At 45.6% G+C, this 26,695-nt stretch overlaps 1 protein-coding gene across 4 annotated transcripts in view; it reads right to left on the bottom strand.

Annotated features, from left to right (window-relative positions):
* The window catches only part of LOC131211871 (polypeptide N-acetylgalactosaminyltransferase 5), a 74,364-nt gene that overhangs the window by 8,448 nt on the left and 39,221 nt on the right, over positions 1–26,695 (bottom strand). For all 4 annotated transcript variants that reach the window (XM_058205528.1, XM_058205530.1, XM_058205527.1 and 1 more), the window contains 5 exons: positions 7,058–7,274; positions 3,524–3,653; positions 633–921; positions 349–545; positions 97–274 (listed from right to left, as the gene is read on the bottom strand). In XM_058205528.1, coding sequence (XP_058061511.1) covers positions 97–274; positions 349–545; positions 633–921; positions 3,524–3,653; positions 7,058–7,274 — 1,011 coding nt within the window. The remainder of the gene's footprint in view (positions 1–96; positions 275–348; positions 546–632; positions 922–3,523; positions 3,654–7,057; positions 7,275–26,695) is intronic.

Genomic DNA, 26,695 nt, shown 5'->3' with positions numbered 1-26,695 from the left:
TATTGCTGCTTCTGCTTCTAGTGTGTGGCTGGTCTAGAGTTTGGATGCCTCGGCCTTCGGAGGCCTGAGCATACGATTGCCACCGAAAAAACTTACCCGGAAAGACATCTCCAAATTTTCGCCACCCCAAATGTCCATACCCTCGTCGTACGAGCCAATCTCATAGAAGTAGTCCCGATCGATCGAAAACAACCCACCGGCCATGGTTGGCGTTCGGAGCGGTGCCGTGCGATCGTGATTTCTCCGCTGCATCTCACGAGCCGGCACTCGGTACCTATGGCAGAGATTGTGTGTCAACACATATTAATGTTTATCTGTTAGTCATAATCTTCCACTCATGTCTCTTACCATCGGAAGTTTAGCTTCCAATTGAAACCGCCCCACGTCTGGTCGGACGCCGTGACGTACTCAAACGTGTCGTCCGATATCACATCGATGATGGGACAAACGACGGTTTTGCGATCCAGCACGATACGTGCCAACAGTGGCTCCAGCCAACCCTCGGTGCATTCGCAGTGCGCATCCAGGAATGTAATTACTTGACCCTGTTTGTTTGAAAGAAAAATAGAAAACGAGCACGATAAAAAACATTCTTGTTTACTGCATGCCTGGCGATACGGACAGGACTTTACCTTGACATGTTTGGCACCGAGTAACCGGGCCCGAATCAAACCGGACCGCTTGCCAGTACGCAAAACGAACGTCGACACCGGCAGCGTTTTGACGTAGGCTTCGAGCTGGTGGCCCAAATGTTCCCGCTCGCTGGCATCGTCCACCAGGATAATCTCCTTCAGCAGTGGCCGTGGTGATCGATTTATCACACTCCATATCGTACGCAGCAACGTGCTCCACGCCTCATTGTGGAACACGATAACTATCGAGGTAGTCGGCATTTTTGCCGAGTAGTGTTTCTTTTTACAGCTAAAATGAAATGAAACAAAATGCGAAATGCAGTAGAGGTTCGAATTGACCGTTTTGTCAACAGTGTTAAAGCTTCTTGATGGACGATTGTTTTCTAGTCCCAGCAAACATACAATAAAACCTTGTTTGTGTCCAATCTAGACTTTGAAGTAATTTGTCGAGCGTCATTTCATAATTGCTTAAGTTTAAAATTATCAACATTGAATCCAACATCAACTTATATTTAAAAGTTGTTCATGAAATGAGTAATTTCTACGTAAAAGTCATGCATTTTATTTTTCTAATAGTGTTCATTGTCTTACTGAAGACTCAACAAATCAAACACATAAATTTATTGAGGAATACTGAACTAAACATGAACATGAAAAATGAACATTATTAGCACATTATAGCCAAGATAACATTATATTAAACCATTTTAGTTTTTATCCCTTGAACTGAAATATCTTAAATCAAACCAAAACGAATATGAAGAAGTTAATTACACCTGCAAAGATTTATTCATTAAATATTGATCCTAAAATAAATCCAACCACTTTATCTATTGTTCATTAGAGCCAGCCGGCGAGAGATAGACGTCGAACGAACGCAACGAGTATGTGTAAAGCCATCGGACAGGGTTAACATTTCGTCGCCAAATCAACCTGCTCAACTCGAAAGTCCGCTTGGGTTAGTGTGGAGTTAGTTCAGTTCAAAGGATGTCTACCGTTCCACTATCGTCCGGCTAGGGCACGATGAACAACGGACCAAGCATCCACGCGGCGACATGGATAAACCTGACGCTCTCCACTCTATGTTGGGCATAATTTGGTCACGAAGCCAAAAAGACGATAGGGTTCATGAATCTTTCGGTTACTCTTCAGCCCGAACCTCGGAAACCTCCCGAGAGAATCATCGTTGCATGTGACAACATTTTGCCAAACGTGCCAGAACTGGTAGAAATTAAACTCGGGTTCCGAACAACATTAGCCGCAGGCTCACAAGCATCATGTTATACCCTTGAAAGGCATATTAGTCACCAGGGAGCAGAAGCATCGTGGCCTCTGCTCACGCACAAATCTGGCTCCCCTTCTGCACCGTCCATGACAGTCAACTTTGGGAGGACACCTTTGGACGACTCGGACTACAGCAAGAGTAGAAACAAAACACATCATCACGATACGCGAACGAGAACCTTTTAAAATTTAAACGAAGAAGTTGGATTGAAACCTATTTCCGAGCAAGCAGCATGGGAAATGCTTCTCGTATGGCACTAGAATCCGGTAAAGGTGTGTTTCTAAATGAACTCGCTCGCTATGAATAAAATATAGGATTTAAAGTGGAAAAATGTTGCACCCAGTTTACAACGGATAGTTTTGTCTACTCGTCTAGTCTACTATAGTTTATTTTCAAAACTGAACCGCAAGTGAAAATGTATCACCATAAGGAGCGAAACTGCTTGAAAAACTCATATTGTTGTTTTCTATTTCTCCAACCCTACGATTAAATGAAACCAAAATGACGAGAAAGGCAATTACGTTCATTTTATAGGAAAAAAGCACGAACGTGTCGAACCGAGCGTAACATTTTTCGCGTTTCAAGAAATAAAAGAAAAATGCTATTTGAATGTCGGAATCGATGCCGTCTATCGCGAAGTGGATAAAATGTTCCTTCTGTCATTAGATATTGCCAGTGTATTGCTTGAAATAAATGAAATTGTGTGTTCTCGTCAGAGACGGCAGCACATGACGGTATTATGCGGATTCGTGACACATATTATTTATTTTGTATCGCAAGAAATCGACACATGCAGCGATGGTGGATGATAGGGTGATAACGATTTCGGAAAGTGGAGCTATCTTTCTAGCACAGGATATTTGGAACTATCCATGCGAATCTTGATATAATAATGGAAAACTTTTTCGCAACATGGAAGGGTCGATAATGATAACAACATATTTTGGCTATTCAAGTGAACATGAGACTGTTGTTTTTCATCAATTGTAGTTGTATGATTTTCATAAAACCTGAGTGCATAAAATACACATTAGCAAAATTCGCAACTGTCATGCAATCTCACACTTCTTCTAGTAATTTCGCTATGAAATGATTTCGAAACATTCTGTGGAACAGAATGTAAAAATGCAAACAGTAGCTGAGAGGTTGGTAGAAAACCTCTCAGTGGCTATTCAATCGATTAATAGTAATCAATACGACTCTACTTTCAAAGATACCGCAGCTGGGATGTAATTCCGTTCCGCGACGCTCTCTCCGCTGTTCACGTGTGTTATTTGGCAAGCAAGCTAACGACGTTTACAGCACAGACTAGTCACCATAAATCCTGCAAGATTGATGACGAAACCCCACAATTGAACCATTCAATGGTGCAAGAACTCAATTTGCAGGACGCCAGGAAGCAGTGGATTGGGTTAAAAACAGTGCGAAGGAAAGCATTCCGTGTTCGGGCACCATTTGCGTGCTTAAAGCCATTTCGGAGACACATCGAACGGCCACATTAAAGCACAGCAGCGCGCCCCGGCGAAAAGGAACCCGGATACCGGGTCAGTCTGGGGGTGGCCTTCCCGCCCGGAACGAGTCCTGAAGGAAGGTTGGTGATACTTACTCGTGGTGCCGCACGTCGGTAAGCGATCGGTTCAGCCAGATCATGTCACTGGCGAGCAGATTGAATTGATTCTCTTTGAACTTCTCCTTCATCAGCTCCTGCTGGCTGGACGGAATTTTCACCGGTTTACCTGCGACCAGAGAAGTGTGTAGCGAAGAAAGAAATTAGTACCGGTGGAAAGCAGGAAGAGTAGCAGAAAATATGAAAAGATGAAAAACACAGAGCAACTCGGAGATAGGCAAGAAGAGAAAAAAAAAACTGTGATTTAAATTAAGATAATGTTTTATAGCCTCCAAGCGCCGTGCTCCGCGTGGGGAGCAGAGTCTTGTAGAATGGCGCTCCTTTGCTTCGTTCAGTAAGGAAATAATCAGCCAAGGATCTGGAAGGGAGGAAGCGTGATTAATGGTATTTCGCTCCGATCGAGTACCGGCACGCGTACGAGTGGTCTCGGGACGAGATTAATTCCTCCAGCCTGTTGGCACCGTGGCGCGATCGTGACGCACCGAAGGCTGCACCGGATGAGACTGGAAGCTACATTTTTGAGGTAAATGTTGATTTTAGCTCCAGGCCAACCACATAGCCGGTCCCCTATACTTAGCGCCCCGGTTCAAAGCGGGCGCATTTTGATTTTACGCTCCATTCGCGTACGACGCGAGCGACATTAAAGGATGTCCCACGCTAAAGGATGCCCCAGAGTGCCTGGTGGATGGCAGTTGTGCCACTGGCTGCTTTGTCAGGTTTCCCGGGGCCATGAATCGCTGTCCCGCAAGGATTCATGACAGCAGAGAGCGCACACAGCGCCGAACAAACACTCCTCTGCACGGTGTGTGCTCTTTTCGCGGGCCTGAGCCCAAGTGCCCGGAGAGGCCCCGCAGGCGGTAGAGCGATAAATTATGCTTTTAATCAATCTATCCCACTTCTCGCGAAAACACCCGGATATGGTGCAAAACTCATTCGACACACCACGACCTAAGGCAGGAAGGGGCCAGAGCCGGGACCCACAACGAACCAGACCGGGTTTCGAACCATCGTCAGGTGTCACATTCCATTACACAATTTCTTCACTTATCGTAACAACATTTGCCGCAGGTGGAAAAGGTAATTTTATTTAAGAAGACTTTTGTCCCTCGGAGCCACATTGGCGGAACACGGCAAGGACCATGGAGAGGAGCAGCCAAGACGCTGCTGCCCCTGAGGGGTTTAGCCACATTTGGGGGCGGCGTGGGGCTTTTCGATTCGATGCGAAAGGTGTTAAAATTCATTACCCTTGCAAATCCACTCCAGGCGGTCGAATGATTCCGAAACCGAGACTCCCCGGTAAGCCCGTGTACCATCCTGTGTAGGTAGGTAATCCCGCTCCAATTTGCCCCAGAGCACTCCAGAATGGGTGTGTTCCACGAACAACCTGATGCATGAATCTCCACCACCTTCAGGCCTTGGGTTGGGCTCTAAACTTTGCTCATAAAATTATGATCACTTTATCACTTCACGTACGCGCGCAAGAGACAAGTTATTTGGGGCGCTTAACGCAACGCCGCAGGAGAGATCAGGGTAGAGAGCATTCCCGTGTTTCCCGTGCCACGAAAGGGAGCGGCGGGGCACCGTTAACCCAAGGTAATAAATTAGCCGGCCCAGGCGGAGATGAAGGCACGGCCGGTGGTAGACAATAATCTTTTTCCTTACTTCATGTGCGCTCATATTGGGAATTGTGGAGCTTCAACATCTTCATTAACATCGCTGCTTTTCAAGTACGCACTTCAGCGTCAGAGCCTAAATCCGTAGGTAATCTGAGCGCGGCAATCTGCCACCGAACTCGGATTAGATTGTTGTAAGTTATTGAGTGGTTCTTTCTCTCTCTCTCTGTCGGTTGGGCGAAATGTGTTCGATTGTTCGCCGAAAGCGTAATGAGTAACGGAATTGATTTCCACCAATTTCCACCAAAAACTCCATCGTACGTCACACCACGGCAAGGAGTTCTTGTGGTATTTCTCTCTTCATCAGTTTCCGTTAAAATGTCGATAAATTGGACAGTTTTCATTTTCAATTTCGCCTGGTGGACCTCGGTGTTTGGGTTGGACGAGAAACATTTTTCAGTTCGCGGTCCCTACGCCCGAAGCTCACTCGTCGATTGGCACTCTGTAGCTCCGCTACGCCTCTCCGTATCGATATACTGTGGCGTCGACCACGTGTCCGTGCGGGAAAATTAGCTGGACATTAGCGGGAGGTTCGACCGGCGACGGAACGCGCGTCTTGTTGTGTGGTCGGTCGATGGCTTGTTTTCCGTTGGGCGACATCAATACCAGGGCAACAGGCTGAGGTTGGAACCCAAGTCTACGGACAGAGAGAGCGAGAGAGAAAGGGATACCATGTGGGAGGAAAGGATGTCGAAATTAATGGGAAAACTTTTCTCCACCGTTGCACCACGGTGTGTGCGCCGGGGCGATTTTCCGCGACCCTCAACCCAAGAAGGAAAAATTGAACCACAACGACATCGAAGAGGCGGTTGGCAGAAGGTGGCACACCAGCACCAGACGCTCTGATTGGCGGCTCACTGACTGACTGGCTGGAATAGTTTTGTGGCGTATCGGAAAACTTGTCCCAGAGACATGACTTCAACACGTCACGATGGAGCGCAGTATCCACCCGGTTATTGATGTCGGCCATCGGGTTCAAAAAGAGAGCGAAGTCTTCTTCTAATTCTTTCTCTGTTTGATATCACCGAATCGTTGAAAGCTTCGATTGTACACGCAATACTCGGAGTGCAGCGAAGTTCACTATAAATCGGACGTAAGCCAATGCTTAAATGAGAATGCATTGGTTTTATTGGGTTCAAGGGTTTGGATTTTAAACTATCGATTACTTGACTTTGAAAACGTCAAACTTCATTCTGAAAATTGTACAGATTTAGGTAAAGTTAGACATTTACCAAATGAAACGCTATTCGTTTGCAGAAAGTTGCATTAAGCTTACAATATTAAGCTTTAAGCAGAATGGTCGTATTTGGAGCTCGGAAAGCCCACAGCTTCGTGCAAGAGAAGCCAGTGCAACCACAACGATGGCCTTTTTTACGGATTTTGGTCTGGTCCTAATTTTCTTCGAAAATGAAGAAGATTAGTCCGATTGGTTCTTCAGTGAAATTGAAGCTGAAAACTGGGGCGACATTTAGTTTCAACAGGACGACACTACGTTCTATACAGCAACAGCCTGAATTGATATTTTGCGCCCAAATATAGTAGAACCTCTAGGGTTCTCTCTCTTTCTCTCTGTCACTCTGTCTGTCTCTCCTGCTTGAAGACAGTACTATTCACTGGTGTTTCTGTGTTGGCCGTTTCTCGGCAGGACGAAAAGAACTTGAGAAACCACCGAGACAGTCGCCAACCCGATTGGCACCGAAACTTGCAGACTTTCGGATTCGGTCTGGTGGGATTTCCGAAAGTTAGCGAAACGCTCGTTCCGAAGCAGGTTCCTTGGTCCTTTGGGGTTCAAACGCTTCGACAGCATAATCCGCCATCCGCCGCGCAGAGTGTGACTTACCCATTTCACCGGGACGACCGTAATTTTCGCCGACCGTCGGCGCCGGACGCCACTTCTTCAGCTCCTGCGGCCGGTACGTCCGGGGCATTGCGCTGTCCACTGCGCTGTCGCCCAGGTTGTTCGAGTTAGTGTCGATCTCCTCGGCGTCCACGATCGGATCATCGTCTTCTGGGGCCACCGCACGCCGCTGATGCTGCTGTTGCACGGCCCGAGGGATCTTCCGAGAACAAGAAGAAAAAAAGAACATAAAATTAAGCAAACTTTCGCTTAGCAAAAAGAACCATAGACCGGGAGCAACGGGAAAACACGTCCGATGGCGCCATTGTGGCAGCGATAGGGGGGGCCGCTGGGTAAGCTGCACTTAATTACATTGTCGCACTGGGAATAATTAGACCATTGGCACCGGCGGCCGCCACTGGCAGAAATATTGTTTTCCACCACAATGCGACACATTAGGCGAAATGAGTTGGTGGTTCAGTTAATGCTGGAAAACTGTTGCCATTGTGGGCTGTGGCCTTTCGTGCATTCGTCCCACCGGCAAAAGTACACCGGTGTGGCCGGTTTCCTTCCTGGAAAAGAACCGAAGCTGTTCTTCCAAAAGACGTTAAAGCTAATGACGGCCACCTGGTGCCACTCGGTTGGTTGGCGCACTTGGCGAAGCGACCCTTGGATGCACTGGTGCCCGGTGGCTCGGAGGGCTTCTGCAGAGATGCGAACACATACTTCGCCATCAACAGCATTATGGATGCTGCCGATGCTGGTGGATGGCATCGGGTTTTGTGCTGGTCCGGAGCATGCCGCAGTGTTGATTGGGTGAAAGGTATTTAACAATAATTATCGGGATGTGCTGTGGCTGTGAATGTATTCCTTAACGGTTGAACGATACTTCTTATTGGGAGCGAAACATTGTTATGTAGAAGCTATCACCTCAACCATCGGATCTTATCCGAAGATCCGAGACCGGCAGAAGGCTTGAAAACGCTTTGAGTAAAAAATAAATAAATCAGCTGATGTTACTCAGAAATGCATGAACCTTCTGTCCGTGAGTCCACCAGCGCAGCCGACATCGCCGACAACGTCTTCCACAGCTCGCCATATCCAACTCAACTCGATTCGAGCCGGCTCGGTTAAACAACGTTCAACTTTCGTTCGCGGTTGCGGATTATATATTTACGAGCAACAATGGGCACATGCATCACACATCGTACCACAAAAGTCACTCCTAATTCCTCACGAGAAGCGTGTTTCAGCGCAAAGTTTCGGCGCACAAACAAATTTTCCACCAAACCATCGCACATTTGGTAGCCTCAGAGTGCCGTGTTTTGAACTTCGGCAACCAAACTCTCAACTAAACGGTTCCACCTAAAGGAACACTACCGGGGGCCTATAAAAATCTCAATGGGTAATAAATGCATGTGGTCCGCATCGTGGCGTACCAGAATCCCCCGGCGTGTCCCGTGGGTCGGGAGGAAATGTGTTTATGTGTCTCTCCCACTAGATGCACTGCAGGTCTTGCGGGTCTAGCTAGAGAAAGTTGGCCAATTTTATGGTTGTTTTTCGCTCATTTCGAGCTTGTCCTGCTGCGGTACAGACCACAATTGTGGTGCGTTGCCGAGTGAGTGACTACATGCATCCTCGAGGGGGGATCCGAACCCGTTTCTGATAAATTCTGTCCACATCACGCCCCGTCTCCTAGGAGTAGTCTATGGCAGGAAACCGGTGTCGGACGCAAATAAATAAATTATTTATCATACGAGCTTCTCGTCAGGATTAGCAAGAAACCTTTTTTCACTCACATCGCCATCGGCAGGTCGGCAACTAGAGGCCTTGACAGTGTGTCCTTGGAAAACTCCATTATTCCATTATCTGCTTCGGGCAGTGCAACCGAACACGGAGTGCCAAGTGCTAGGTTTAAGGAATTTCACTCACAGCTTTGGATCACCTGCAAGTGCCACTCCTCACGAGTAGCAGCACACCGAGCAACACAAAGTTGACGGAGTGACCGAAGAAGCCGAACCACGAAAGTTGCTATTCGGAAAATGCTTCACATCCTGTCGGGACCCGAGATCGATTCTTTTGTCTCTAAGAGCGCACTCTAAAAGCCGGAAAGAACGCAAAGCCTGGAACCCGAGATCATGATCCTCAGCATGCCGGTGTATTTCCAGGAAACTAGAGACCGTGCAAGTTCGGGAGCTGGTGGCATGCAAAAAAGTGCACGAACGAAGGTACGAAAAGTTTACCGCTTAAGTCGCGTCCCCAAAAGGATGCTGTTTTCGGTGTGGAGAAGGCATTAAAGAAAACAAAGCCTTTTGCTTGGGGCAAGTCTAGCAGGAAGTGGTGCCGATAGAGAAGTTTAATTTTTGTATCGTTTGCACCGGCGCGATAGTTGCGGTTGCAAGGTAAGAAGAACCCGCCAGGACCTGGCGCCTGACTTGCTTCTTCCTGTGTCTGGGCGTGCTGGAAAAGATTTACGGAAAGTGGCTCATGCACATGGCTCCCTGGGAAAGTGGAGCGAAAGATTTGTGTACCGATTTTCTTCGTCTGTGAATGGAAATTTAATTTGACAAACACACACAAACAGATGCACGCAAACACGGAACGAATGCAACAAAGACTTTGGCCACAAACATTGTCACGATACATCCTCACGGCACATGCATTCGGGGAGTCCTGAAAGCTTAGCATTTCGCTGTGACGGCAACACAGCGGAACGTAATCCGGACCCGGTAAAGGAGACAAGAAAGGAATCGGTCTTGGGTCCGATTTTGAGTGTCCCTACGGTGCATAAATCAATGAGCACCAGTGTAGCACCATTTCATTGAATCGGATCACGAAAGTGCACTGCACAAGACGAGAGGAACAGAAATTCAATTGTATCAGGAATCGCATCAATTTCGTTCTTTGGCACACAGAAAACGGCGGAGGAACGACAACTTTTTTCCCTATCATAGCGACGGTGACAATGGCACGCAGACGAAACGTGTCACGTCGTCCCGAGTCGGTGTCGGCGCGTATTGGTATGTATAAAAGGATGGAACCGTTATCCTTCCCCGAGGTGGCAGCTTTGCCTGTCGCGGGAGCGACTAGTAGCGAATAGTAATTTTATAAAATAAAATAAATTTCATTCCTGCGGGATAGGAGGAGCTCCGTTGTGACAGGGTCACAGCGTCCTGGGACCATCACCGACAGGTGTTTAGGGTGTAAGGTGTGACCGGGAAATATCATGACGAGTGAATTGTTGTTCGGAATGTTTGATCAGGAATGCTGCCAACCGTACGAATGAGATTCGAAATACGTACGTAATATTTATGGTATTAGACTTAATCAAATCGAACAATATTTTTCACATATCCTAAAGGTCAATAAAATTTGGAAAAAGTTGGCCCGAACTAAAAAAAATCACATATCCTAAAGGACAATCAAATTTGGAAAAAAGGGGCCCCCAGAGCCTTGGCTAGGATATTCAAAAATATCAAACGGAATGCCTAGTTAGTTTGATTCAATTTTGAAGCAGTTAATCTCACCGTCGATTGATCAAAATCATTTAACTCCATTTGGTAGTTTATGAATAAAACACGCCAATGCTTCATCATGTAAAACGGAACGAGAATTCAACCTAAACGGCGGGCCGCCAAAGTCATAGGCAAAATCTAATCCCACCTTTCCGTTCCAATCACAGGAGAATTCGGTGCATGCCGGATTATGTAGATTTCACTTTTACGAATTCAATCCTCATTATGTTGCCGCAACCGAACACTCGGCTCGTTATGGGCCATTTGTGCAATCGCATTTCGCACCGCCTTTAATTATGTCCTTGCATTGTTTACGCTCCCCACTACCACGTGCAACTGAGGCGATGCGATTTGCGCCTGGCAAACGTGTACGGAATTAAAGCGCCCGATGATCAATGCAGGGCCAGGTTCCCACACTAGAAAGTGGGACAATGATCCGGAGGCATGCCTGGGCAGGGTGTGGCTGAAAGCGGCATGAAACAAATTAAATTTCCAAAATCACCAAAACGCCAATTTTGAATTGGCGCGAAAGCAACCACTCTCCGGTGGGGCTTGTGGGGGGTCCATTAATTGAAGGTATTTGATTTAATTTTTGAACAACACCCAATACCCTAACGATGGACGGGTCCGACGGAGCAGAACGGACGACCAGTGGCAGAGTGGAGGGTTTCCAAATAAGACCAATTGCATGCAAACCGGAAGCAATAATCCATCCTTTCAACCAGAGTGGCTTACAATAAAGGCCTCATTTGGGGGAGAGTGAAGCCCTAATTAACATATTTCAGATGCAGTCAGCAAACACTACGCCACAGCATTAGCTGCAACTTGGCCCTTGATGGGAAAAAGCATTGAAAAACATCGAATTGTTGCTTAAAATAAATTTTCCAACTAACATGGCATTCATAGTAACTATTATTTTAACTCAAAAATATGGTAGATAACGCACGTAAAATTGTTCCTCAAGCAAAAGCTTGCAAAAGGTTGAAAGCGATGGCCATGGAAGCACCACAAGCAGCACAGCAAGAAACCTGTTAGTTTTCTAAATAGATATAAAGTAACACTTACGCCAATCAGATGATCTAGAGAAGACTAAAGTAAAACACTGTGGCAACCGCCCTGCTCCCTGTTTTGATGAAAATTTATTTGAAAGTTCTCTTCGGTTGTTTCCTGTCAAACGACGGAACGTGGCAGTAGGATTGAATAAATCCAATTGTCGAAGGTCTTGGCATGATTGAAACCTACGGCCAATAATGCTCGGCATCATGGAGGAACATTTGTTTTCTACGCAATGCTCGTGCAGCAGCCAACTTCCAGCAGCATTCCAAACGACCAGAGGCGCTGTCCGGGATTTTACTCGCTTCACTCGACCCAAGAGTTTGATGCAGCCGGAACGATCCTGCCAGAGGGACTTACGATTTATCCACTTTCATCCTCTGTTAAACTTAATTAAGATGCACTGTCGGATAATGCTCCTCAGATTCCGGCACGGCTGAAGTTGGATAGCAGAACAATCGCAGCGAAACCCAATTGGTCGGCAAATCTTCATTAATTAGTTTATACAGTGCTCTCGGAAGTGTCACCAATATGCATCGACAGTGCACTTTGCATTTTACTCGGTACTCCGTCCGTCCGTCAACCGTTTTACATCGGGATGGGGAAGTGGAAGCCATACTGTATGTGTTGGGCGAGACGCCGCAGCATCAGACAATAAGAAGGTAAGGGCGCATCCGAACGAATTTCTTCTCATGTTCCGTCGTTGTTTGGTTTCGGTACGTCTCTTTTCATTTGATGCATCTTCTATATGCGTTTGATGTGATGATGATAATGTGTTCTCGGTGCTTGGTTCGCACGATTCATTATCCTTGGTACTAGATAATCACTATGATTAAGTCACATTGTTTAATTATAATAACATTATAATTATAATCAAAAATATATGTTCCAATTATAATAAATTTAAGTTCCAATATCTATTTTCTGCTTTTGGTAAATTTACTAATAATGGTTAAGCATCATTGATCCTGAGTTTATCAAATGTCAAACATCAAACTAACCTACTAAAGCTTGCAACTGCGATGACCCGTTGAGTGACTGTAACAACCATTCTATACTCGGCACCATTGGAATGCACAACTGCATTTCTCAAAGTTCCATAATGATTGCACCCGTGACGAATACCCGTGACCGCAAACAATAGTGCAATTTTATGGAGCATTTAACTCAGACAAAGGACAGCGATATCACATCGCGGTGGCCTATTTGTCATCACCGCAAAGCGGAGCTGCCGATCTTCCGGCCACGAACGTTAGGCTGGTGTGTTGACCCCTCTACTTCGCTAATGCTAAAGTGCATTGTGCAACAGATAGTATTGATCTCTTGCTCTGAAACACATCTTCGCATAATTTACGTTATAGCTGCATGGCACAACATTGATAGACGGCAAAAAAGGCCGAAGATACAGAGAAATTCTGACATCGATCGTGTATTTCTGTGCGTAGGGTTGAATTTTTTTGTCTCACTTTTGTACAATTGATTACTGCCGTCGAATATCCTGGGTTGGGCCGTGTGCACTAAATTCCGCTTTGGATGCGCCAAAAAGCATTCTCCAACCTTGTCCCCAGGCGGCAGTTGCAATTGATCAGGAAATACAATCCCTCGACTCCGACTGAACAGAATGGTTTTTTCGGTTGACTTTCAGTTCATTCGAAAAATATAATATATTCCGCAGTTCGTGAAATGGACCCTTTTTTATGATTTTATTAAAACTGGTTGGATGCTGATGTCGTCGACGGAAGAAAATGTTATTGATCTGGTCTGGTCTACGGTGTGCCGTTACTGAACCGCTCACCGGATGAACGTTTTCTGCACATTTTTCAATTAATTAGCCATGGCTTATTTGCCATCCGTCCGGTTTTTAATTCCACCTAGCTTTTTATCCCATTTTTCGGATTACGCTTTTTCATTAATTTATCCCTGCTGCCGAGTGGAAGCTTCTGTCGAAAGTGAAGCTCGCCCGGTGAACCGTGTGGAACTGCCAAACAGCCAGCATAACGGACTGCGAACCAACGGGATCCTGCTGACAGCCAGCGTACATCCATTTCGCGAAATAATCCAATTTGCAATTTGGCACAGTGCAGGGATTATAATGTCAGTATTGATTGATTTTTACGAAGTAAATAGACGAATAATTTGTCGTTTCATACAGAATCCCAACAACGAAAACTGTTCAGAATGGAACAAATAATTTTTAATAATCAGACCCTCTTAAAAAATATGAAAAAGAAAAGTGAAAAGAGCAGGAATAATCGCAGTTGAAGACACGATCGGGCTACATAAGAATTCTCGGTGGATGAATATATTCCCACAAAACTTGGCCTAATAATAGGGCAAACGAGTGCTATCGGTAGCAAAAAGGGCAAAAAGGGCAAAAGGCAAAACCAAACATAAAGAACGGTCCTTTTATCACTCATTAGGGAGTTATCCTTTTTCCAGCGTAACCAGCTTTTGCTTTGTTGCACAGCACGGAAGGGAAACTGTATCTGGTACAGTGCAAAAGACGGTATGAGTTACTTTCGGAACTGATAAAACCCAAACAGGTGGTGAAAAAAAGGCAGATCCGGAGGAAAATGGGAAATCATCGGGGAAAATGAAAAATTTGCATCGACGATATGGTTGATACGCTGCTATATTTTCATGAAACGCTGTGACATTTTATCATTTCACGTGCAAAAATTTCTTTTCGCTCAAAGAACGAATGCAGGAAAACATTCACATTGTTTTCAGTTTTGCTTTAGAATCTCATGCTTTAAGACTGTAAACTATTTGAATACGATCTTTAGATTTTATACCAACAGGGCCAACGAATTTAACAAGCTTTTAATCAGTAATTTGTAATTCGTAATTTCGACCTATCCAACGGTTAGACCGCGTTTGCGTCGTTGCAGGGCTTAAAAGTAAGGCACTTCCAAGGGCTAAATCGATTTGGCACCGAAGCAAAGTGAGTGGAAAATCATCCAAAATCATTCCGCCGCTTGGCGGACATCACGATGTGCCATTACTTGGCATGTTTCATTCTCCACATTTTCTCACATCGTTCTGCAGCAGCGGTGCAGTTACCGGTGGAAAATCACAACCACCTCTATTCAACTGCGGAACCAATTCTCGGGAGCCGTGGGAAGTGAAATACAAGTCTCATCCGCCACCGCACCGGAGTGAGCGCAACATAATGATCGTGCAAATCGTCTGTGGCTTCAACAGACAGATAGCTGTTTTATGCTGCGGAGAGCCAAGTGTCCCGTCCCTTTGCCCCCATGGCCTACCGTTAGTTTTCTGGGTTACATTCAACCTCCCTCGCCAAAGGTTCGTGACAGGCACGCCTGAACCACCCACGGCGACGGCCAAGGTTATGCACTTTGATGTTGCTCCAGTTTCCAGCGCCCGAGACGGCCGTTACTTAACCCAGTATGGAGCGGTGGGCCTACGCTGAGTGGTCCTAAGTATGTGTGTACCCAACATCTTCTCGGGTTTCGGAGAGCTTTGTTTCGCCTTGCATAAAAATGCAACCATGTTGCCCCGGGCTTCGTATTTCATTCGAGTCTTGTCTCTGCAAACACCCGGAAGTGGTGTCCGACGGCTGGGCTCAGCCGGAAAACCGAAGCGCCGTAATCGTAAAGGATGTGAACATTTGCTTTTACGATTGGCCGTATCGCGCACTATCGCGAAGGACCTTCCATAAAACCTCGCTTGCTTTATAATGTTATGTTGCATCCTTTGTTTGCACTCGCTGCCGGAACACGACAGTATAAAAACGTAGCTATAATAAATAATTTAAATAAAATTTTATTCATTTTTTTAGTGCCTCTTCGAATGGCGGAGTCGTGCCCCCGGGCGGGATCGGTTTATATAGCACGGATTGCTGGAAACGGGTTCCGTCGTCCACGTGGCGCTAATAGATGGGAACGTCCGTTTGGCAATGGGTAGTCAGTAGCTAAATTGAATCTTTTGGGTCACCAACGCCTAGCAGTGTAGCTGAACTCCAAGCCATTCGAAGGAAAACGGTAGAATAAGACAATAATACTTACAATACTTGAGCTTATAAGGTTCATTTTTGTATAAAAGGACATTTATTCCAATTGCATGTCATAGAGCATAAGGCGTATAGTTTCAAAGTAAAAAAAGTTTCTGAAATACTCAAATATAAAAAGCCATCACCATTCCTCTCAGCGTTTTTCGTTTACGTTTTAATTAATAACCTCACATAAAAAAGGAAACACAAAGCATTAGGACGTGCGTCACGAAGGCGCCTTACAGGGACTCGAGCCCCTGGATGGGACTATTTCACACTAAGACAAACGTGACCGAGCTAAAGTGACTTATCTCAAGGGGAAGGACCTTCTGCCTTCTTTAATTTTAATGGCCACACTGAGAGGAGGAACCTCGCCATTGATGCGACCCGAGAAGGTTTTGTATCCAATTTTAATTACTTCCGTCGTGATGTGCACCACCGACCGTAGAACATTATCAATATTTAATGTGCTTACCTTGCACTTACGCGCACGCTAAGCAAACACGAAGCTTAAAAGTTTAGGAAATGTGGCAAAGCAAATTTTATTAGTTACCAGTTTGCAACACACGTATGAAGCTTCGTCAGCAAGATGATTCATTTGCCATCGTGGGTTATTTTCACCAGTTCTTCATTAACCTGCATCCATTCTATTAATCCACCAGTAATTATTGGTGATAAATGGTGGCCCGGTTATTCACGACAAATCTCAAACCGTACGCCAGACTCATTTATCACTTTGATGGCCTGCGATTAAACCTACGCCAAATATATCGTTATGAAAGCACCTGGATCCTGGCGACCTGGAGTCCCTGAGGATAATGGACACAACCTGTCAGTGTGGCTGAAAATAGTTTGTCATGCTAATTCCGCTGTCAAGCTCCGACAAAATTGGCTAGAGCTGAATAGAATCTCGTAGCAAAACCAAAAGAACCACAAATCAAAAGTAAACAGCAAAGTGGTCGTGCCTATTTATGCAAGATACGTTTTTCTGTGTTGACAATTACTTGACCATTTACAAAGCACCTCATCTGATTATGGTCCGACCCGAAAGTGGCCAACAAAAAACCAAAACAAAATGTGCCAAAGGTGAATACTGTTTGGCTCAAGGATCGCACGATTTTTTTTCTCAACTTAAACCCTTAACCGCACAGGACAACAACCAAAGGGGGGTCGTTTCATCCCGAAATGGAGTTTGTACTCGCTCTATGAGTAATGTGCAGCCATTTTCTGGTTCCACGCTCCGGCATAACATCGACGACCAATCCGACACCCACAACCGGATGATAGAAGATCTAAATGAAACGTGTAGCAGAAAACGGGAGGAGTTTGCTCAACAGAGCTGCCGCCACCCACGGGTAAGGATTCTTCAGGATTCTTTTCGACGAAGCAAAAACGGGTTTTTTGCAACACAGTTGCACACAGTTGTAGAAGGGCAAACGAGGCGGCACAGAAAATGTAACAACACAGCAGAGGAAACGGGCGTAAAGAGTAAGAACCTTGTCAAAGGACGAAATGGCACACTGGTGGCCTAGAACTCGAGGGGGCGCGAATCGCGTAGAACCCATTAGAAAAAGATTTTCGCGAAATTGATTTCATTCAACGGCGTCCGGAAAGAACGTTTTGCGCCACGTTGTGCGAAAATGCCTCTCTCAATTGATGTCGGATTGGCGAATGACTGCCGGGCCAGACTTTCCCCGAGAAACTGTCGGACTGCGCCGAGTTTTTTTTCTGACAAAATAGAATTGAATTGAATTTTGGAAAAAATGAACGTCTGGCAGCTTACGTCAGAGCACACGCGTTGACTGGTAAAGCTTGCTCATAAGCTCCACACATTTTAAAGCAACGGCTGAGCCTTCTGGTACGCTCAGTTCGCGGAATCGCGCTGATTGATTGGCAGTCCGGCACATTGACACAGACCATGAAAAGGACAGATGAAAAATGAACAGAGATTCGGTGGTAGCATTAAGCCAATCTTCAGACTGTCTTCGAATATCTGTTTCTTAAGAAATCATCGAAGAAAGAGAAAAATGTGGTACAAAAACGAATCGCTCCACACATAGAATCATCATAATTTGCGATATCATAGATAAAATAAATTGTGTGAAGCACAAACAACATTTCCTGTGAAGCAAGCAAAGTTTCGTAATGCAAGTTTGATTTCATTTACAAATGCTTATGTACGATGTGTGTGCCAGCGGAAGATAAAATAAAATTGATGCTTACACACGCAAAACTTTGCCTCCACGCTGGTGGTCATTATTTTTCCCTTAAGAAGCAACCGAAACAGCGTAGAAATAGCATACACACTTTGCTACTTTCGGAACGCAGGCAATCGGAGCACAGCTCAAGCGCCAGGAACCAGCGTTTTTCTGTGCCCGATTTCCCGATTTGCAAAGGAGGAAAATCGAACGAAATAAATCTTCCATCCACGGGGTGCCCTGCCGTCGTGCCGTGTGACGAGCCGCGAGCCGAGAAAAGCCTACAATCTACACAAGGCACAACTTTAACCGGTGATAAATTTTATTTAAAAAGACGAATGCTTCGAACGTATCAGCCTTGGTGGCTGCGGTGGACCGTAACTGTGGAAAACTGTGCGCCATCCGGAACCCGCGGGGCAACAAGATGCGAGCAAAATGTTTGCTACGAATCGCACCGAACCGTTTAAGAATGATAAACGGAATTATTATGGCGTTTGATGCCTTTTTTCCCGTGCCCAACCATGATGGCAACGGCAGGTGTGGCAATAAAGCCTGCTGGCAAATAAAATCACAAATGTCGAACACGGTAGAAAAGATGCAAATTGAAATTTGAAAATTGCTCGCACCGTGCTAAAGTGGACCGAGAACACCTGACCGAGGACCGAGACACGAAGCATTGGTCGTAATTTAATTTCATTCCATCCCAGAACCGGAGGACGTATGCGAAACGGGTCAGCATTCGGTTGGCGGGTCAGCCATCTTACTGTACGTGTCTTCTGCTTCGAAGCAACAACTGCAAGACGATGGAGGGACTGACGAAGCACACGAACGGTTTCTGCAATTAAACGATAACCCTCAAGTCGGTGGTCTGAAACTGAAAGGCGACCACTTTCGCAGCGTTCTTGCAATTAATGAAACATCCTCAGAGGCTTCTTTCGTTCAGAGCCGAATGCAGCATCTCTCGGTCAGTTGTACGCCTGCAGTTGTCTAGGAAACTCTTCAACCGCCGCAACCCATTACAGAACGTCGAACCATGGTTTCCGAAGTTTTCCGTTTGGTTTCATCTGCAGCTGTGGCATCTTCCCCTTTTTCCAATTGAACTCCAGAATCCTCCAGCGCCAAGGAAGGATGTCTTCCTTTGGTCAGGCGCGTTCGAGGCAAGAATCGGTAAAAACAAGCGATACGATTACCAAGACACACTCGAGTTCCAATATCATTCCACGATTCCTGGCTCTGAGATGCAGCAGCTACAACTTGATTTGTTCCTTTTATTTGAAGTGTTTCACGAGCGTAATGAATAATTGCAACACGATTGCAATTGCTTCAACCCCTTTAAACCTGGTGTCTGTGCAGCAATATTTTCGTTAAAATTATTCAGCAATGTTTGGCATCGACTCCAGTTCAAAGTGAATCACCCAGAACAGCGATTTCGCCAAACAACCTCACGGGTGGGCAAGATTCCGATGAAGTGCTCAGTAGTATCGCCTGGGCTATGGGTCAAGCTATTATCCAGCACCTTGCGAACTTTGTCCTTCTGCCGGCGCTAATGGATTGGCAGTAGGTTAAAAAGGATAGTAAGGATGAAGCGTAAACAGCCGCTGAAGGTAAAACATGTACCGTGGGACAAACTTTACGCTGGAGAAAGTCACGGCGAGTAATTGGAAAAAGATTGTTTCTTCTATCTTTGCCACTGGTTCGTTAATTAGAGCGAATGAGCGCACTGAAAATGGAGGGAAAATTCCGAAATCACATCTTAAACGTTGGGATGCTATTCGTTTTTTTCTCTGAAAGTGGTTCCGCCGAAGCCTCCATTTGAGAAATAAAGTGTTATTAACTTAATCTCCATCTCGTTAGCAATGTTTGCAAAGTGACAGCAAACGTCAACGCGCTTCAGTTTCCATTTTAAATTAGCATCTCCACCGACGAATCCAAATCCGGCGCAGATCGTAAAATAATCTTCCACTTTCCGAGCGAGCGACAGCGAGGTGGATATTTGCCAAAGCCGATTACTTGCAGTGGCAGCGAGAATCGTTGGGAGCCGCTTTAATTTTGCTGCAACTGCTCCGCGAACAGTGGGGCCAAAAATCAACACCAGCTTCACATCCAGCAGTTTGCCGAGTGGTAGTAACGTTTCCGTTTGCCTTCCATTTTCGGCCAAGGAAGGTTGCGTCCTGGAAAGAACCACTTACTTTCTCTGTGTGTACGGAAAATGGCTGGAACTGAAATAAGGAAACGTAATCGATTTTCCCACAAACTTGCACCAATCATCATGCTGCTGGAGTAATCGACTTGATTGACGTTATGTTTCGTACTCTATAATGTGCGACTTTACTAAATGTTTGTAATGTGGTTAAGAAGTTTATTTGTTGACTAAAGCATCTTTCTTGTTGAAGGCATGAAGGCTCATGTAAAATAGTAATAAGCCGCGGTCAACGGGAGTCCAGATTCCGAGAGACGAAAACCCTGTTCGTATTGTACTAATACAATAAAAAATTCAGTGGACTTGAACGTTGCGAAAGAGGATTGTGCCGAAACCACTCACAAAGGAAAATGCCTGCACCAGGTACGTGGACCGGGAAGCGCAAGCGAAACGAGAACGAAGTACTAATCTGTCAATAACAGTGGAACATGAAATCGCAATCTACCTTCACTAATTAGTTCCGGGGACTGAACAAGATCAAATTGTTTATTTTGGGGCCATTGCCCGAAATTTCTCCATCCAGGACCAATTCCCGCGCGCAGACAAACTTCTGAAATGAATTTCAGTGACAGAATGAGTAACGAATGCAAGCGGTTAACATCGTTAGACCATCATCGGAGGAGGTCGACGGAGTATGGCGCACTGTCGAGTGTCACCAGTGTCGCAGAGTAATTTTATTCATTTTTTCGGTAAATATGGAAAACTCATCAACGTCCGGAACCGGAAAAAGCATTCCGGAAAAGGGGGCAGTGGAAACTACAGGTAGCGTTTTGTTTTCGCTCGGGGCGTGAACCAGGCAATTTGCTCAAAAGCTGATGGATGAAGCTGCTGCATCGGTTTGGGGTTTACTCCCGGTCACACATGAAAATCAAAAGGCCAGGGGCCGAAAGCCCCACTTTATGTTTTGGGAAATGCATTTTTTGTTACTTTCGAACCACTAATGGAATATGTAATAGAAAAATGTGCAAGTATTTCAATACATTATTGATCAATATTCAATGAACAAAGCTGTGCGTACGCTGAAATATTATAAAAAGTTATTCAAACTGCAGACCAGCGTCGTTGTCATCTGTGAGCACTCTTCAAAGCAATTTATTCTTCAATTCTATCACCATTCACCCTAACCAGTTATTCGGATATCTTCGGCACGTATTCACCAGAGGAACGACTTCGAACGTTTTTACTTTCGATTTTCGTTTGATGTTGATGGCACCCATTTCAGTCCGGTTCGGCTCTTTCGACAGATGCTGTAGAATTCGGCAGCATCACGGGCGACACATCGGTCGCTTTTGCTTCTGCGTCAACCGAGTGATAAAATGTTTGTCAAACATAGAATATGGGGTTCGCCGAACCCGCTCCACGCCATGAGGATCATCCCACGATCCGAGGATCACCCACGGACGCCAGCCTGGAAAAGCTGACACCTAGGCGGCTGATGAAAGCCGGAGGGAGCCTCTTTGGCTGACGAGGGTACACCATTTTGTGGTGATGACATTCAAATTTGCACCAACGATTCGGTAGCCGAGATGCGGCGGTGAAGTCGGGCTGGGCCCACTGTTTTCTATTTCGGCCCCAATCGTTTGATGATACTTTCGGAACCACCCTAGATTGCCATATTAACAACACGAAGGTTCGCTTCCATAAAAATGTTACCAATTCATAATCAGCTCTGGCCGATAGTTTATTTCTTCTGTTTGGGTACCACGGCAAAGTTGGTGACGACGGGCAGTGTAATTTTCGATGGACAGATCGAAGGGTGCATTTTAGAGACCAAGAGACTTCCGGTGGTCGGTTCCACGGTGAAGGCACCACCAGGGAACAGTGCGACACCACCCATGTGGGACGACTCGAGCTGCAAGAGGAATAAATGAAGTTAAAGCCGCTGAGGAAGCAGCGCAACACAACAGAACTTACGTAGAGCATGATACTGAAACTTCTTATTTTAATCTCCGACCCGTTGTAACCTTTGGGTCCAACTTCCCGCACGGCCACGTTAAACACACGTGGAGCAACGCGAATGATTCGCTTGTAAAGTGACTTCTCAACGCGGCCCGTCTCTTTAACCTGGCGCACCTCTTCATCGGTTATGAAATTCCGATAGATCACGACCGGCGGTTTCGTGTTGAGTTCCTCGAGCTTCAGCGGTCCCACGCGGAAGAAGGGATCACCATCGGCATCGGAGTAAGCGCAGCGCAGATGAGCCTCCTTGGCCGGGCTGCGCTGCTGGCGGTTGCCACACAACGGATCCATGACCTCCAGCATCGAGAGTACCTCCCCGGTTACCGTCTTTATCTGCATTTTCTCAATGTCCTTCCACTCTTTGCCCATAGCCTGCAAACCTTCCATGACGCGCAGTGACTCCGCTAGGAAAGCCATCGGGTTTTTATCGTCCTTACTCTCCTGCAGCCGTCTCAGGTCGTCGCGCATCTGCTTGAAGCGAGTGACGTGGCTCTTGATCGCGTTCCCCACCGGTCCCAAATGGCCTTCCGTGGGTAAATTTTTGAAGTCGGCTTCAGATGGAGCAGTCTGAGCAACACTGCCTCCAAGGTACGTGCAGAAGATTGCTAGAGCTAGCAGAATGATTACCGAAGGATCACCAAGCCCGATTAGTCGGGACGAATGTGACAACGCCATTTTTGCCCACCAACAACTGAACTTGATACCGAAAGCGCGTGAGGAAAATGGTTTTCTGGCTGCGTTGAAGTACAAACGACGAGCTAGACTGATGCAGACAGTGTTCGTTTCAAGCTCGGGTCATAAACACATACACATACCCTTTTTGGTCTGTTTAAACAGTTGCATAGATTTTTTGGCCGTCTCTGACAAGTGTTCCCCATTTGAAGAAAAACCAGAACACGTCAGTCGAACTGTGACAGTTGCCGATCATCAGACATACGCAGCAGAAACTCCCAATAAGTTGGATCAAGTCTATTTTCATAGACTTAGTGTTTGAGCAGAATTCGTGCTTTTAGCCACGGCGAAGGAACTTAGTTCGAACCCGTGGGTTCCGTCTCCCGTGCCGTGTTTGATCAAGTGATGTTTGGTCGACTCGAGTTCGTGGCTAGTGTGGCATGTGGAGTGAAAGTATTAAAATTATTCAATCTATCTAAAGCGGTTGAAAATCGGTTTAAGTATCGCTCGAAGAATGTTTAACACCCGCTCCGTCGAGGCCGGTAGGTAATAAACATGGTCCTTTTTCCTGTTTTACGTCAATTTCGCCCATCAAATATTCGTCCTCATGTCGATTGTCATGCACCACAACATCATCATCATCATCATCATCAATGTATTATTGAAAGTGTCGCAAAAGCTCCGTTCAATAGAGCTCGGTCCTGTCGGCCACAACAAAGCGAACGGTGGCGCGTCATAATTGCATCCACTTCACTAAACCGCCCATCTGCTGGTGTGCATGCTCTGGAAATGGCGTCACTAAATCCGGCCATCCCCTGGCAATCGTGTGCTCGTGGCAGTCGTGTTTGCACCACACCCCGCTAGAGCTTCATTAAAGTTGCATTTCTGCTGGCACAAAGTTCGCCGTAAATCGGCGTGAGGGGGGACGATTGAAGTGGACGGAAATAAGCGCTTTTGGCTAAACTATAATTAAGCGGCACATTGTGTCACCATTTTCTATTTTTTTCAATGATGATATTTTAATGGTGATGTGACCATTCGGCCCAAATTGTGCCGACGTTGGAAAAGCCTGCCAATAAAATTATTCACCTCCATAATCTGCTTAGCGAACATCGTACAAAAAATATTCGTACGCAAAACAACACGCAGCCACGGTGGCTTTCTGGCCAAAAGGTGCGACCTGATTTTGTGGCTTTCGATAAACCGGAAGCGTTGCTTACTCTTTAAATTTGTTTCACAACAGAACGTAGGGAACCGTGACACTCACTTTCTACTTTCGAAGTTCTACTTTCGCCAACGGCCACCTTCCAAACAACGCACCACGGAATGGTGGAATTTTCCTCAATCAAAAATGATGAGAACGAAAGTGCTATGGAATTCCCAGTCAGCCGCTCTTTTCTGGGCGCGTGGGAAACGTGGGGCCACGAAAATTTCTCGTTGGAATTAAAACAAAAACCCCACGAAAAACTGGAGCACCGCGCCCATTCAACGGGCTTGACATTTGTATTAAAATAATATTTGAAAGCGTCCCCATCGTCGCTAATTGTTAGTGGACGGCGGAACCATGTTTTAGAGCAGCTTCAAGACAGTTATTTTTTTGGATTTTCATGTTGCCCGAAGAAAGTGGGAAACAATTGCAAACCGTTTTGGGAGATTAATTCATCCGATCCGATTGCAATGATGCGGGGAGAAAATAATAATAATTCGAGACCGATAAACGAAAATGGTGTTTCACACTCTGATGGAAATGATTTGCCACGATTTCCAGAGACCATCGTTCCTCATTGAGCGGCCATTTCCGAAGCCATTTAAAATCCGTTTCCATCATCTCGCGTAAGGCTCCAACATGCGCTCGGCTTCCACCAATCAGTCACTGTGGGCCGCCGGCCATCAGCATCTTGTACGTCATAAGTCATTCGACGCTAATGCCATGGAATAATCAACTATCCTGGCGATGATAGCGATGGTGATCATGAAGATGACACGTGTCTATGTGCCAGAGAGCGTGGATAAGAAAATTTGACAAACAGTCTGGCGAAAATCAGTCCCGTAACAAAACTTGTTCGATTTTTATAATTGGAATTGGGTGTCGGCTGGACAGATTGGCTGAATGGTAGGAAACTTTTCGAAATGCCTTCAGACACTTTGAGTTCGAGTTACTAGGAACTTTTTGCGTGTAAGTGTATGTTGTACTGAGCAAAACATACTTTTATTGATGTGAATCTTTAGAACCATTTGCAGCAAATTTGATGATGCTCACCATCCCGGAGAACTATACAGCAAAAACTCATTTTAAACATCGAAGCAATGATTCTATTGTTCCTATTGTAACGAACTTCAGCATATTGACACGTAGAGCAAATTTGATCTTCGGGGTATGGCGAGATAATCCCTAAATTAACACTTGCGCAAGCTTTTTATGGTACTGAAGGGAAATAACATAATAGAAACCTTGCGATGTGCATACGCGGATAAAATCTGTGCTTCAATGTTCATCATGACCATGGAAAACAAAATATTCACCCTACAGTTTTTTTTGCAACGCTCCAAGAATGTGTGCTAAATTTAAAAAAAACTGTTACATTAGACAAAATGCCATAAGCAAATGTGCACCGAAAGCGAAGTGAATAAATGCAGAAATCTTTTTTCACAAAAGAACCAAACGAAAAAACTCATCATGAAAAACAATCTACAATGAAATTTGGCTTACTACTAAAGCACCTTAAATTGGTATTACTCAAAATCACGCTAAACTTAGATTGTTGTTAGCACATCCGATTGAGAACTTTTGTGGAACAAATCGTGCTTGAGCTAGGCATCGCAGGATGTGGATGTGGGCCAGGACGGAAACACAGCTTACTAGAACTGCAACCGTCACTAGTGCCTCTCGTAACGAAGCAAAGCTTCTCGCAGCGTATTCCGGAAACGAACCTCAAAACTGATACGAAAGCTATTAATCAGTATTATGAGCGAAGACCGGCATCGGAAAGTTTATCGGAGCAGGGAAATAGAGATAAAGCAGGACCGGGAGAGAGGGCCGAGGGTTTGGTGGAGCAAGTCACACAGGAAACAGCGTCAGGATGCAGGATGAAATATTGAGCATCCCGGAGGTTGAAGAGCATCGGTGAGCAAAACCAGACACGGGCAGATTTAATGGCTCGTCCTTCTCGAGCGTGAGACGGACGTGAATGGGGAAAATGAAAAGTTGATCCATCGCTTCGTTTACGGTGGAAGTGGACTCTCTCCAAGACAGTGTGTGTGGGTTACTTAATTATGGACAGCTTTTGATTCGCTTTTAATTTCCACCAACGCCAGACAAATGCTTTATTATTCCAAGCGTGGGTGGAGCTCATTTCGGAGGGTCATAGAATACCTCTCTTTCCATCTGTCATGAAATATGGGGCGTAAATCGCCGTACGACGCAATGGATGTATTTTTTCTACTACGGCAATGGCGTTCTTCAAATTCGTTAGAATATCATCTTTGCGTCAAAAATGCCCTTACAGATAACAAGAACCATTATTCACAAGAAATGAAGGTTTTAGTAAGAATGGAAAATGAACAAATTGATGAAAAGTATCTGCTCCTGCTCATTAGAAGCGGAAAATGGAGAAACATTTTGAACATTGCATTGCCCCCTGAAAGGAGAAGTAAGTTCTTCGTTTTAAGCCAGAAGTGTGAAACTTTCCCAACAGATTTGTACGGCACACGCCAAGGGTCGGCAGATGGATCGTCGGTGACGCACTGCCACAGAGTTCCGGAAAGCTCACTGCTAAAGAAATGTTAAACTTTCCCTGACCGTCCTCTATCACTCACGGCTAGCAATTAAATTCCGAGAAACTTTCAATCTCGCCATGCGGGAAAACTAAATAAACGCCGGCGCGCAGACGGTTCCGATTCGAGCACGTGAAAAGCACCGAACAACAACAGCGACCGCGAGACCAGACCAGCAAACCGGGGAAAATGAAGCTCCTTGCACACCTTTCCCATTAATTAAAAACTTTGACTGCATTTGACTGCCCTCGATAGCCC

Source organism: Anopheles bellator, chromosome 2 (genome assembly GCF_943735745.2).
Source record: "Anopheles bellator chromosome 2, idAnoBellAS_SP24_06.2, whole genome shotgun sequence".
Lineage (NCBI taxonomy): Eukaryota > Metazoa > Arthropoda > Insecta > Diptera > Culicidae > Anopheles > Anopheles bellator.
Note: the sequence above shows the minus strand (reverse complement) of the source record. Positions and strands in the feature narration are given on the sequence as shown.